The sequence below is a fragment of the Nicotiana tabacum genome, chromosome 8 (genome assembly GCF_000715075.1).
Source record: "Nicotiana tabacum cultivar K326 chromosome 8, ASM71507v2, whole genome shotgun sequence".
Lineage (NCBI taxonomy): Eukaryota > Viridiplantae > Streptophyta > Magnoliopsida > Solanales > Solanaceae > Nicotiana > Nicotiana tabacum.
The window spans coordinates 162,172,511-162,187,393 of NC_134087.1; the positions used below are offsets into that span (position 1 = coordinate 162,172,511).

Below are 14,883 nucleotides of genomic sequence, written 5' to 3' on the forward strand. Positions count from 1 at the left end.
AAGCGGTTAAAGCTGACCAAGTCTATAAGAATAGTACAAGCCCGTACCGTGGTATTAAATGGTTGTACCAGCCATTTGTCTTTGTAATAAATGCGTATGTACTATGTTGGGATTCTCCCTCCTATATAAAGGGGATCCTTGTTATTTTTTGCGCATACGATACACATATACAACATTCAATATAATAACATTCTCTGCTCTCTAACTTAAATACATTCTCCCTTATTTCTATTACTTACATTTATTGTATTTCATTAATTGTTCTTCATTTATTATTCATTATTGATCATAAAAAGCTCTTACCAAAGCTCTCAAAACTGTTAGTCCTTCATCTACCGGGCACAGCCTAACGCTTAGCTCGACCTCGAGGCCCCGTATAGGCCAGCTCGAGGCGCCGATTCTCAGCCATCCGGTTCGCTTGACACACTGCCTTCAAGCTCTTATCTTATTTTCTAGTCTCACACTTAGCATTTACTGCCTAACAACTAGCATAAAAATAAATCACGTATTTTTAGAACCACAAAATCAAATCTAATTGTAATTACCATTTTCAAGGTAAACAGTTTGGCGCCCACCGTGGGGCTAAAAATAATAGTGATTGTTTTCTTGTTGGTTTACTACATAACACAAGTTATTTTTCACACTTTTTCTTGTCCAAGAATCTTTGATTTCAGGTCAAAATGTTTAACTCAGTAAACGCACATGAAAACAACGGTCTTGAGGACCATGGAGAGAATGGTGTAGCTATTCCAGGTATTGTTGTACCACCACGAAACCCTGAGGATGCACCAGAACCAATTCTCGTGGATGTGGTCTCACGCAACGCCCAACTAGGGGTGGGCATATTTCGGTCGGAACCGAATAAACCGACCAAACCGAATTTTTTTTTATTTCGGTTTCGGTTATTCGGTTTGTTCGGTCGGTTTCGGTTTAAAATTTTGATTTTTCGGTTCAGTTTTCGATTATTAAATTTTTTAGTTCGGTTAACCGAAAAACCGAATTATTAGCATATATGTTCTTTAAGTTATATATAGGCTAAGCCCATAGGTGATAAATTAATACTATTAGGTCCAATCTATCAAAGACTCAACCCAATTAAGTAAGTCCATCAACTTTCCAATCTTAAAGATTTTCCGTCTATTAAAACTTCCATAGCATATGTGATAGATACCGGGAGAATTTCACACAGAGTTGTAATTTACACTATGTTTGAATTTTATGATCCATAATAGTGTGCAAAGTTTAATCTATTTTTTTTCTATAAACACAATATTTCCAACAATTTCGAAGTTTTGGGAAAAATCAACAAATTCGCTGGTCGTATTATTACATAGAAGGAGTCCAATATGATAATATTCAAACCGAAAACCAAACCGAAATAACCGAATCGAAATTAGAAAAACCGAACTTATTTCAGTTCGGTTTCAGTTACTACTTTTACAAAACCGAAAACCGAATAACCGAACCGAATTTCTTCAAACCGAACTGAACCGACCGAATGCCCACCCCTACGCCCAACACGTCGATGTAAGCTCCCACACTGACAGGAGTATACGCCGAGAAAACCAACAGGAAGCTCAGGAAATCCCAGCGCGAGGGGAACAAGAGGTTAGCCTTCACGTTACTTTTGAGATATTACAGGCACAACAGCTGGCGATTGCTCAGTTCAAAAGGTCGGACTCGAGCCTTGCAATCCTGCCCGTCTGAACCGAGATGTTTTCACGAGCGTTCCGGAGCTGTACCTCGAGGGCAGAAACCTTGGCCAAAGCATTCTTCTTGGCCGCAATATGGGCATCTATCTGAGCCCTTAGCCCGTTACACTCATACTTGGCCTGGCCAATCTCGCCCCAAAGGCGTTCCAGATCCTCTGTCTTGCTCTGCAACTGAAGTATCAAAATATTAATCTTTGAGGATAGAAGACGAAGCATGCATTCCCTCGAAGCAAAGGTTACCTGTTTCTCAAGGTGGCTTTCGTTGTTCAGGCTTCGATTCGCCTCGTACCGTAGGTATACCAACTCCTCTCTCCTTTTGTCACAAAGAAGCCTAAGGGATTTCTCCCCATCCAAAGCTTTTCGCAACCTGGCTTCACGGCGAAGCAGCTCGGACTTAAGCTTATCAAAGGCCTACGAAAAAGGAGCTCAATAAGGAAATGAAAGTGCAAAACTGAAAAGCCAATACAATCGGCCAAAGCTCACCACCGAACAGAGTCGCTGAGCCTCCTCAAAAGCCAAATGCACACCTACCGACCTGGTCTCATCGGCCCCAGCAGAACCGTTCCTAATAGGAATGTGATCGTTCGAGACCTCGCTTGAGTAAGGCGGCCTCTGATCTCGAACACCCCTCGAAGTACTTTCGACGGGAAAAGAAGACGGCGGTAGAAAATCCTTATCGCTCGAAGTACCTTCGATGGGAAGAGAAGACGGAGGCAAAGGAGGAACCATTTTTCTAAGGCCAGAAGCCTCGGGTGCTGCAGGCTCAGCCGAAATATCTTCTCTAGGCCTCCGGGCAGGACTTGTCTCGCTATGAGCACCTTCGCCCTGCAAGGGTTCCTTCCGTGTGTTTATTATTCCTCGGGCCCGAAACCGACGATCCTTCCTCCTCTCCGAGGGGGCACAGTCTCATCTCAGAAAATTCCCCAATGCCTGCGATGACAGAGTTAGTACACATAAAAGAAAGTACCTTTCAAAGAAAGCAAACCACACAGCATGTACCGTGGTGTTTTGCCTCCCATCTACCCTTGGACAGATCTCGTCACTTACGCTCATCATAGGTCGAGCGGGCTGCCAGCTTCCAAGCCCAATCCGTCAGGTCGGGGACCTCGTACGGCATCCACGGGACTGCTGCAAAAAAGAAAGGGAAAGCGTCTTTACAGAATCCATCTCCATCATGAGCAGAAACGATAAAAACACAAGAGTACCACTTACGTGTGACATTCCATTTCTCGGGAAATGGCAGGAACTCCATGGGGATAATATCGACAGTCCTTACTCGGACGAATCGATTCATCCACCCTCGGTCCCCATCTTCTTCATCATCGGCAACAAAGGGCCTGGTGGATCGGCATCGCAAAGTTATCAGGCCTCGGTGATGAAAGGGTCGATACAGCCTAATGAGATGGCTAAGGGTGAACTCAAGCCCGGCTTCCCCCGCAAAAAACCTCATCATCAATACTACCCTCCATAACGACGGGTGAACTTGTGCCAGGGTAGCCCGATATCCTCAACAGAAGTCGAGCACAACTCTATCAAGAGGGCCCAACGTAAAGGGGTACGTGTATACGTTCAGAAACCCCTCTACATGAGCCATGATGCTCTCTCCTAGGGAAGGTACCTGCAATACCACCTCTTCTCCCCATCCGCAATCTCTCATCACTGCCTCGAGGTGTCCCTCTCCTATTGATGAAATGAATCTCGATGCATACTCCCATTGGCCCTGAACATTGGGAGGCCTCTATAACGTAAAGTCTATCTTCGAGATAAAGCCTCTCGGGGTTAGCTCACCGGACGCCGGCAGCGTACCACCAGCCGAGCGGGAGGCGGAACTCTCCTTTTCTGGGCGAACAAATTTGGGCATGGCAGCCATAACTGTGGTGGAACAAGAGAAAGGAAATAACGACTTAGGCGAAAGCTTTGAATTAAAAAAGGTGAAAGAGCTGAAGCAAAGAAGAAGAACTCTATGAAAAGGGATAGCTGTAAAAAATAGCGGAATCCTCAAAAAGGAAGGAAACAAACTTATACATAGAGCAAGCGGCGACTGTCCGCCTACTCTAAAGGCCAATTAATTCTAACTAGGCCATTATCACTTTCGGGGAAGTGTACCGGCGGGACCATCCCGGTCGCTTAGTGACCAAGCCATACGAATGACGCTATCATACAACGTTCGAGGGGTCAAAAATTCCCATGCCAATCTAGCCTCGAGATGGTTTCCGATCTCGAGGATCTCTATTATCATAACGGTGAGCTCTAAGGAGCCATCAATGTCAACCTAGCCTCGAGATGGTGCCCGATCTCGAGGACCTCTATCAAATAAAATTGGGCTCTAAGGAGCTATCAACATCAATCTAGCCTCGAGATGGTGCCCGATCTCGAGGATCTCTATTAGCGTAACTATGAGCTATAAGGAGCTATTCATATAAACCTAACCTCGAGATGGTACCCTATCTCGATGATCTCTGCTATTACAAGTGCGGGTCATTCACCCGATTCTTTGGCCCTCGGGCTACCTGAGCCCGAGCCAGTTCTCACTCGAGAATTATTGATAGAGCCTCAGGGCTACCTTCGCCTTCAGATCAATTTAAACGCTCTCTCGGTTACTTTAGCCCAGGGGCCATCCAAGTTCGAGTGCCTCCTCGCTCAGGGGCCATCTATAACGCCTTAGGGCTATCTTCACTTTAAGTTCGAATCAAGTTTTCGAGGCCGCCCGAGCTCAAGCAAACTCTCACTCGGGGACTGTCTGTGAAAGTCTAAAGGCTAACTTTATTCTCATATGATCGAGCAAACTCTCACTCGCGGATTAGCGACAAGGCCTAAAAGGGCTAACCCCTATTTCAAAGAAAATCGGGACCCTCCTCTCGCTCAACTCAAACTCAGAAGTCCCGGCGGCCTAAGTATGCACCAGATCAATCGAGACTTAGTCCGAGGGGTAACGAAGTATCCCAAGAAATATCATAGTAACTAATCGGGAACCAGAGGGATTACGATGTCCGATCCCAGTGTTCGGGCTAATCAAAAGCAAAATAAAAATTCAACACAAGCCAAAGGCAAATCAAAGCAACTTTTATATTGATAGTAGACGATTACAAAAGCCCTCGAGGGGTCCTTACACAAAAACAAAGAAGCAGAAAACAACAGTCTAAAAGCCTAATCTACTTTCAAAGGTACATCCTCGGGAGTGACATCTGCGAGAACCGTTTCCTCGGGGACCCCATTTCGATCTTCCAAACGACACCTTCGAGAATCTTCTCCGAAGCAGAAAAAGATGAGGAAGAGGTTGTAGCCTATCAAAGAGCAAAAGCTCTTAACAGGCAGGGAAAATTGTGGTTTGGTAAAAAATTTGGCTAGTATGGGTCTTGCCAGCACTACTATTAAGAAGCCACTTCTTGAGATATTGCACCGGTGTGGGATGCAAAAGTTAGTAGATGGCACCACCTCACTCCATGGAAAGCAAAAGGAGTGAAGCGCCACACCAGATTGAAGTTAAGGGGGATGAGCAATAGTTCATGGTCCACATATCCTCTAGTACGGGGCTAATTCGAAGCCCCCCTCTCATTATTTCGAAACAACAATTAGAAAAGCTCTGAAAAGGAGCCATGGCATAATTTGCAAAACCGCTGTTGTGTGACCTTACGGTCACGGGCTTGAACCATGGAAGTTAGAGTTTGGATGAGGATGAACAGAAGAAAAGGGTTGAAGGCTGTTGAAGAATGGCTGGGTGGAATTTTGGTTCAAGTAACCTTCCATTTATAGAAAGGCAGTACCGCAACCGACGGCGCAATCAGCGCCTTTGGGAAACGTATCGACAGGCGCAATCAATGCTTTATGGGAAACGGATCGGCGGCGATATTATCGCTTTTGGGAAAATAAACCGGCGATACATTGAATGCTTCTGGAAAGATGAACCGATGGGACGTTTCAGTTATCACAAAAGCTTATGTCATAAGCATGATGTCATCGTGAGAGGCTCGAGGAGACCGACGTCAAAATCGTTTCTCATCATTTTACTCTAAGAAACGCGGAGACTATCTGTGTACGGCTAAAATCGAAGAGCCCGGTTTTATGTTCATTGCGACATCCCATAGCCCGACTTCGGGAGGCCCGGGGCACAGTTCGAGGCCCAACCCCGAGGGTTCCTTATGATCGACCTCGGGGCAGAGCAAATCGGCGGCTATGATGACCGAAGCCGGAAATTCCCAAGGCAAGCGGTTAAAGCTGACCAAGTCTATAAGAATAGTACAAGCCCGTACCGTGGTATTAAATGGTTGTACCAGCCATTTGTCTTTGTAATAAATGCGTATGTACTATGTTGGGATTCCCCCTCCTATATAAAGGGGATCCTTGTTATTTTTTGCGCATACGATACACATATACAACATTCAATATAATAACATTCTCTGCTCTCTAACTTAAATACATTCTCCCTTATTTCTATTACTTACATTTATTGTCTTTCATTAATTGTTCTTCATTTATTATTCATTATTGATCATAAAAAGCTCTTACCAAAGCTCTCAAAACTGTTAGTCCTTCATCTACCGGGCATAGCCTAACACTTAGCTCGACCTCGCAGCCCCGTATAGGCCAGCTCGAGGCCCCCATTCTCAGCCATCCGGCTCACTTGACACACTGTCTTCAAGGTCTTATCTTATTTTCTAGTCTCACACTTAGCATCTACTGCCTAACAACTAGCATAAAAATAAATCACGTATTTTTAGAATCACAAAATCAAATATAATTGTAATTACCATTTTTAAGGTAAACAAGTAGATATTAGTTTGAAAAGCTGTAGCATCTATTACTATAAAGGAAAGTTGGTTCAAATCCCCAGCAAAGGCAAAAAACACTAGGTGATTTCCATTTCCTCCTAACTGTCCAAGCCTTGGTGGACAAAATTACTCGGTATTTGAGCTGGTGGGAAGTAGCAGCTCAAGCCGGCTGGTGTGCACGTAAGCCGGCCCGGACACCACGATTATCCAAAAAAAAGTAATAATAAACAAAATGAAAGTTGGTCCACTTACGTTTCAGGCTCTTAATCTCATCCCAGGTAAGGTTAAAGGTGAATATTCCATTTGTTACGTTAAGCTCTGGGACAGCACTACCAATATTGCCGAATGGCGATTGAGCAACTGTAGTCTTATCTATCAAATTAATAGAACCCAGGCAAAAGGGTATTCCATCCTTTGACATTTGGACAGGACAGTCAAGAACATCTGCACCATCCATAGCAGCTTTTGTATATGCCAAATCAGTACAACCTGGGTAGTCTCCACTCGCTCCTTCAGATGTGATAATCAGAAGCTTTGCTGTAGGCCAACAGGAAATGAGGAAAGATTGAGATATATTGTCCTGTACAAACTGTAATGAAAACAATAAATACACGGTAGGAAAACTAAAGCAGCAGAGCCGCCTATTAATAAGAGAATCTTTGTTTAAGTCAAACTATGTCAGATTCACAGAACAACTGAATCCACCTCGAGATATGAGAATGGTCACATCGTTGCGCCAAGCTCTAAAAGTGCTAGCTTGCTTCACATGACTCATCACATGTTATATTTTCTCTTGAAAAGCTAAAGTATGTCCAAGACAATATAATTCTCAAAATCTTTGCTTATTCTTTCATAGAAGAGTCTCTATGCTGGGTTTGTAATTTGAAACCGAACTCCACCTAGATAAGCTCATTTAATTGGACAAGAGAGCCGATCTATAATTCGAAATTTCAAGAAACCTTTTCCAGTCCATTTCAACCTTGAGTACAGGACTAGCTCAAAAGTATTGCAAGATAATGGTTTGCATTTTCACACTTTGGGTATAAAAGCCATCTACTGAGCAAAACAACATACCAGGCTCACAAAAATAAGAGCATACATTAGTAGCTTACCTTGAGGTTTATCATTCTTGCCCAAATGAGTGAAGCAATCTGCAAGGACAGAAAGAATGGGAATAATGATGAGTATCATGGTAGAAAGTAAAAAAGCATAAAATTTCAAGGCCAACTGAAAGTGTCCATGAATATGAAATGCAAAAGAGTTCTTCTGCGATCACCTTCACTTATCACAATTCACACCGTTTACAAATCAAGTGTGTCCAAGATCTCCTCGTTGATATCAATGATCAATTTCTCTTAAAGAAAGCTACTTGTTTTTCTTTTCAGGTCTGTTTCTATATTCACATTAAGGATAGCACAAAGCTTATCACTGCAAAACAAGTTATTGCACTTTATATTATTGGCCAACCACTCTTATGAATTTGACTCCACATATCTCACATATGTGTGGAAAAGATATATTATTTCTGTTCCTCTATGATTAGCCTATGCATTTCCAAAGTCCAGAACGCCCCAATTGCAGTTCCAATAACTATTCACGCATTGTAAACCAGTACAATTTCAGCCTCCAGAAAGTTTGGAGTTACCTAGATTTACTTTGCACCAGGGCACAATAAGATATTTACAAACTGGAAATAATTGTTGAAAAATGCATGAACTTCTGCAGTAAATTGAAGATATCCCCAACAAGTCATCACTATTCACAATCAAGATAATTAACTAAAATGAGCAACTAAAATTATGAAAGCAACAATACAAGCTTACATTAATGGATTTTGTTATTCATCAATTGTAGCATGGTTACCTATTGTAGCTGATGGAGTTATTGGGAAGTCAGACAGTACTCCATCCACAGAAAAGTCTCCATTGTCAATAAAGGACAAATACTCAGTTGCAGGATCATAGCTGTAATTGTAAGCAAAAGGTACATCATTTACGAACTCCGATGCAAAAATCTGAAGACCTTCTTTATGAGCATCTAAGACAAGTGATGTATGTGGCTGTAAGTACAGTGAGTTGTCCACCGGCCAGATATAAGTCTTGGGAACAAGAATTCCAGAGGCAAAGGTTTTGATAAATGTGAGATTCTTCAATAAAGAACCATATGTTTGATTTGTTGAAGGCTCAATGTCACCCTGTCCGAGAAACCGGAAAACGAGTTTTGTAACTAGTGGATTGAATCGTGACACAATACTTTTGAGGAAATTCACCTCAGGTGATGAAATATAGTTGACAATAACACTTCTGGACAGGGATATAATAAAGCTTCTCATACTCAGATTGTGCTGGCTGAAGAAAGTGTCATGCTGCAAAAGGGATTCGTAAAACAAGGGATCATTAAATGCAGTACCGACACAAGCTCAAGGCACCATTTAACAAGATGCAGTGATATATAGCAATATGTTGTAACAACACAAACTATAAATTGAGCCGTTTAGATGGAAAGAAACTGAAATAAATTAACACCAGACAACAATCACTATGTAGAAACGTTTCAAAATTGCACAAGTACCTGGATATTCAACCATAATCCTGGAGGTTTGACTTTGTTAACCACATCCAGGACAGTAAGAATTTTCTGCTGTGTGCCATCAAATTTAGGGGTCCGCGAAAAAACTCCTTGTCTCACTGTCCGAAAAGCAAAGTAATTAATATTTTGTGTAGAAACTTCAGTCACCGTAAGTAACTTGTATAAGCACAAAGCAATAGGCTTAACATCTCTAACTAGGCTATGCTCTCTAGATTATATAACCAACATAATATGCCATACCAATTTTAAAATTTACGGCAGGTTTTTGTCTAAAAAGTCGGGTTATCAGGCACCATTACTGGCTTTCATGTCTTTGATTTAGACATAAAAATCATGTGAAGAGTAAAAGGTATGCAACTGGATTAATTACTACAATTACTAGCATATTATAATCTCAAGCAACTTACAATCATGCCAATTCACATTTCACCGAGGAGTCCACTTTAGAAAGATGTGGCCACACTAAATCTTAATAAACCTAGAAAAGGTTATGTTTGATACAATCATCCACACCTTCTTTTTATTGCAATTCATCAAAGAGTTCCTCTATCAGTGATGAGCAAAGAAATACATCATGTGGAGTCAACATGCCATTTCGGGGAAGAAAAAGAAAAACCAACATGGCAGAACTCCAAATTATTGTTATTTTTTGATTGGTAAAAGTAATTCATTGAAATACAGCAACAAGTAAGTGCTGTAAAATATTTACAAGGGATAGCTACATTACAGAAGCGTAATGAGCTCAAGAAATCAACCGTGGCATTCTATGTCATTTGCAATAGCCCAGTTGCACCAAAAATTAGCAAAGCTATAGATCTGTTTTGATGCTAACTACAGATTCCACTTTCCTCTAAGAAACCCAAATTATTTAGAGCAGAAAAAAGGAAGAAAGAAGAATCTGAGTAACCTTTTAAGATAACGAATCTGAAGCGCCTACAATTAATTTGTTATATTATTCAAAACATAGGAGTGGATGTTTCAGCATAATCGCTATTCTTGGACATTAATTCCAGAATCTTGCACATAAAGCCATGCGGAGTTGCACACCATGATATGTGGAACATACTGGTGAACGACACAACCAAATCCCATAAGTTAAAACTTACAGGTGACAGGCGCCAAATCCTTGAAGTTGAAATCTATAGAAAACCATCCTTGCATTGGAACTCCATTCACTGAGTATTTAGTCTCCTTGTTTTTGAAGTACACATCAATGTCAGAAGCATTGTCAAGCTTGAGATCAGGTAAGCAGATGCCGACCCCATCTTTGGTTAGTTGGACATCACACCAAGCAATCACATTGGCCAAGCTAGTTTCCATTGCCACCATATAGGCATCATAGCTTGAATCAGGAAATAATCCAGAAAATCCACCAAGGGCTATAACTAATGGTGCATCTCCTGCAAAGCAGAGACAAAAACACTATAATGATTGTGAAACATTGTAAACAATATGTGGAAAGCTAATGGATTAATCTTTTCACTCTGTTTAGTGTCCTTCCTCATACTCGGGGGTCTCGTTCTTTTAATTCTTCTTTGGGGGAGCCAAAAGGCTGCGTTCAGTTTCTAATGAAAGGAGAACTCTCATTCCAGTTGTTTGAAGAAATGATATCATAGAAACGAACCCCAAAATCTACAGATCCCAGGACAAAGCAACAGAACCAGAAGGTCAATTCGCAAAAATTGGTTTGGTTTTTGAGCTCTTGGTTATAGTGAAACCAATATTAGGCTTCTCTATCACCAATATTTAGTCATTAGCATCATATCAAAAACCAGTAATGGCAAAAGTTTTATGGCACAAGTAGCTCCTCTTGTACATTTACATTACTGCTATTCTCAAGGGATCAGTTATACAGGTACCAGTAACATGGTTGATCCTGCTTTTAGCTTCAGCTCAACTAAGTCGATTATAAATTATTTAGTAAAAAGATTTAAGGTATATACGTTATCAGTGCAATAGATTCTTTACATCGTTAGTGTAATTTAACATGTTATAGTAGGTTACTTACCATTTATTCTATCTTATCTTATTAACCGATGGTATTAAAATAGAGTTATTTTCCTTTACCTTTTAGGTGATCTAATGATATTTTACACTTTCCATAGAAATTAAACTCTAAGGGTGTGTTTGAGATGGAGGAAAAATAATATTTTCTAATTTTCTCATGTTTGATTGGTTAAAGTATTTTGGAAAATATTTTCTTCAGCAAAATAAGTTGCATAAGTGTCCATCCACACTTATTGTCTACTCTCCACCCCCAAAGCCCCATCTCCACCTCATGCCACCTCACCAACGTCCCACCCCACTCGACCCTCACCCCCTTGCACCTCCCACCCTGACCCACCTACTCCCCATGCAAACCCCCTCATCCCCCCCAACCCTGGCACCTCGACCCACCCACCCCCAAAACCCCACCCTACCCCCTTTGGCCCCGCAACCCCCATACCACCCCATGCGTCTACCTCTTGCCCCCGCCACTCCTCCCCCCCCCAATGCGAACCCCCTCACCTCCCCCCTTAACCCCACCACCACCCCGACCCACCCACCCCTACCCCTTGCCTCCCCCCAACCACCCCTACCCCTTGCCCCCCGCCACCCTCCCCCCAATTGCGAACCCCCTTCACCCCCACCCCACACGACACCCACACCACCCATGCCCTCACCCCACCCCCATAGTGCTTGCATAGATTATCATATAATATATAAATGCTCTTGAAACAATATTTTATGCTTACTAACTAAATACCAGAAAATATTCCAGTATTTTCCTTGGTACCAAACACATCTTAAGTGAAAAAACTCTAAAGCATCCTAAGATTTTTATCAGAATTTCTTTCGGTTACACTAGCGCTAAAGCAAACTTCGGGGGTTAATGTAGAAAAATTTAAATTTCCTATGTATTGTAAATCTAGTAGAATATTCAGCTCATTGATCAACAGACTCAAAACTGAAGTGAAACCATTCCAATTGTGGAAAGTGAGCTACTAAGCAACGTAGTAGTTAAGTACAGAGGAGAAGAAGTAGAAAAGTAAGTTACCGTTTAATGTTAGCCATTTAGTAGTTTCACTGTTAGTTCTTTGAGCAGCAACTGTCGTGACCGAAAAGCAGAGCAACAATAAGCATGAGAGAGACCGGAGATTCCACATTGCCGCCGGCAACGATAGCCGGAGGAAGTACTGTCGCATATATTGTTGACACAATTTTAATTTTCTTGGAAAATGTGAACTAAATTTGGCTTCGACAGGACGAGGAGAGAGATTTAACAATTTATAAAAAGAAGGTTTAAGCAGGCGTAGAGAGTTTAAGAAAGGTTACGATAGCTGTTGGTTTTTTCAAGCTGGCGTTGTTTTTCAAAATTTAGTAAGTATATAGATTATTGAAGCGATAATGCTTAGCTAATGAACAAAAGTAGTTGTAATGAATGAAGCCGTTTGTTTAATTACGCGGCCCCAGCTTTAATTGTCTTTAGCGGCTTCACGTGAATTTGTTAACTTGTGGCTAGAGCCGTGACTATACTAAAATGGACTGTAATTTCCCCTAGCTAATCGTTTCTAGACATAACCACTCAACGGAAGTCGTTTTGGTTGGTAGAATTGTGTTGAAGAGTTAGACATGATCACTTAAATCTTATGCTCTCCGGTCTTTTTTAAATGGAGCTTTAACATTACTTATTAAGAAATTTATACCATTAATTATAAGTCATTAGATTAATTAGCATTTATCTCTCGTCAATATGAGTTGTTGGATATTGAGTTTGGATCTCAGGTCGCTCCATGTGGGCTGACCCGACCCATCTAAAAGAGATAAGGTAAAAGAAAGTTACTAAAAAAAAACACATCATACACAGTTAAATAGTGATGGGGTTAATCAGTTTTTGAATGTGGGTTAACTTCTCTTTTATATATATATCAGGTAAGTTTCCTTCTTCTCACATAAGAAAGAGAAAACAGAAACTTCCTTCTTCTTCCAAAAAAATCACACAAGGATAAAAGACACTTAGTTAGTGAAATTCTAACTTTGTTTCCAAGAGATTCAAAGTTCGACTTGGGGCAATTCTTTTGATAGTGAGTTCAACGAACTCTGCTGCGTCAAAAAGGTACACAACTTGTTGTTCTCGCCCCTCGGTTTATTATAACATTGGTATCAAAGCCAATGTTGTTTCTTGTTTCTTTAAACATGTAATAATATAAAACTCTGTTAAAAAGTTCGCCTCCAATCATTATTTGTTGTTGTTTGTTCCAAAGCAATTTTTTTATCAAAAAGAAAAGTATGACGAAGCGGCTGTAAATCAGAAACTCTGCACGAGAATATCCTGAAATGAAAGATGAACAGTTATTGCCCGAATGTAAATCTATTAAACGACGCATTCTGTTGCGTAAATAGTATTTATAATCCTTTTTTCGTGTGAATTTCTCGTGTTCTCCAAATATACATATGAACATCTGCCATATGTATTTGTATCTTGATGATTTTGCATGTATTTAGTATTAAGCCAAAGCAAAATAAATAAGGAATATGTGACCATTGAATTACTTGGTTGAAGTACCTGCTATGTGGGACTTTTCTCGCTTTGAATTAGGCATGTGAAATTTGTGTTTCTGGTTCATAAGCATTCTATTCTCATAATATGCTTTCACTTGTTAAAACTGAAAAAGTGAGTTTTTATCTACTTAATATAAAAAATTAATTCAACATTAATTCCTTACATTGATATACTTCTACAAGTTATTGTGACATATATTGTCACATTGGATGGTTGTAGTCATTCTTATTGTTTCCTTGGTCCTATTTCAAATATGGCTGAACAGGGACAAGTTCGAATTACTCCAAGTGGGAGTTCTTGAAGTCAAGGAAGGGGATAACGTAGAAGGGTATGTCGTCGCATGGCTTATTTCTATAATGATTCAGACTCGGAGCCTGAAGTCATAAGGAATGACCCAAGGGCGAGACAATAAGTTAAGGGATCAAAGGGCTGAACGATGAGAAGGAGAAAAGAAATTTAGGGAGTTTAAGGAATTTAAAATGATCCCTGATACTTCCATTCCTGAACATGTACACCTTTTTAGGTTAAAAGAGCCGAATTGGCTAATTAGATAGAAATTACTGATTGGGAAGCATTAGGTATTTTAGCGGACTCTCTTCGAGAGCCTTGGGATAAAATTTTAACTGAGATTTATGATGATGTTTGGCCTAGTGCACCTTTTAACATATATGAGCAAGAGTTAGTGTTCGGTTGGTACATGTATGTCCTAGCAAACATGTAAATTGTTATTATTGTTTTATCTTAATAAAAATTAAATTATTTAATTTGTCTCACCAGTTACATACATTGTTTATCATATTTTTTTGTAATGGATTGAGACTTGAAATAAAGTACACACTAAGAAGTGATTTTAATATTAATTAAAAATATTTGGATATAGATGATGAATAGAAACGTAGTGCCGGTTCGATTCTATACTAAATGTAGAATTAATATTATAATTAATTTACTTGAGTGTGTAATCACATGCATAAATTGAATGAAGTATATATTGATGAGTTAAACTTGTCATATTGTCTCTAATAACAGACATGGCATCGAAAAGTATCATTGTTGACTTGAACAAGGGTGACAAACTGAAGAGTGAAAATTACGACTTCTGAAGTCGTAAGATGTGATATGTACTCGAAGAGCAAGATGCTCTTGAAAGTATTAACCATGTTATGAGTCATCCAGATGAGGGTAACACTGCCCAACACATGAGGGATCTGGAAACTTACAATATTTGGAAAAAGAAAGATTCCACTGCACGTGGAATTATTGTAATCTC

The 14,883-nt window shown here is 40.4% G+C and overlaps 1 protein-coding gene across 4 annotated transcripts in view; it reads right to left on the bottom strand.

The window, feature by feature from the left end:
• Positions 1 to 12,465, bottom strand: part of LOC107827414 (glycerophosphodiester phosphodiesterase GDPDL3) — a 38,023-nt gene extending 25,558 nt beyond the window's left edge. For all 4 annotated transcript variants that reach the window (XM_075219837.1, XM_075219836.1, XM_075219835.1 and 1 more), the window contains exons 1-6: positions 12,108 to 12,465; positions 10,177 to 10,470; positions 9,053 to 9,168; positions 8,345 to 8,846; positions 7,594 to 7,632; positions 6,734 to 7,018 (exon numbers count right to left, since the gene is read on the bottom strand). In XM_075219837.1, the coding sequence (XP_075075938.1) occupies positions 6,734 to 7,018; positions 7,594 to 7,632; positions 8,345 to 8,846; positions 9,053 to 9,168; positions 10,177 to 10,470; positions 12,108 to 12,255 (1,384 nt within the window). In that variant the 5' untranslated portion in view covers positions 12,256 to 12,465. The remainder of the gene's footprint in view (positions 1 to 6,733; positions 7,019 to 7,593; positions 7,633 to 8,344; positions 8,847 to 9,052; positions 9,169 to 10,176; positions 10,471 to 12,107) is intronic.
• Between the last annotated feature and the right edge of the window lie 2,418 nt (positions 12,466 to 14,883).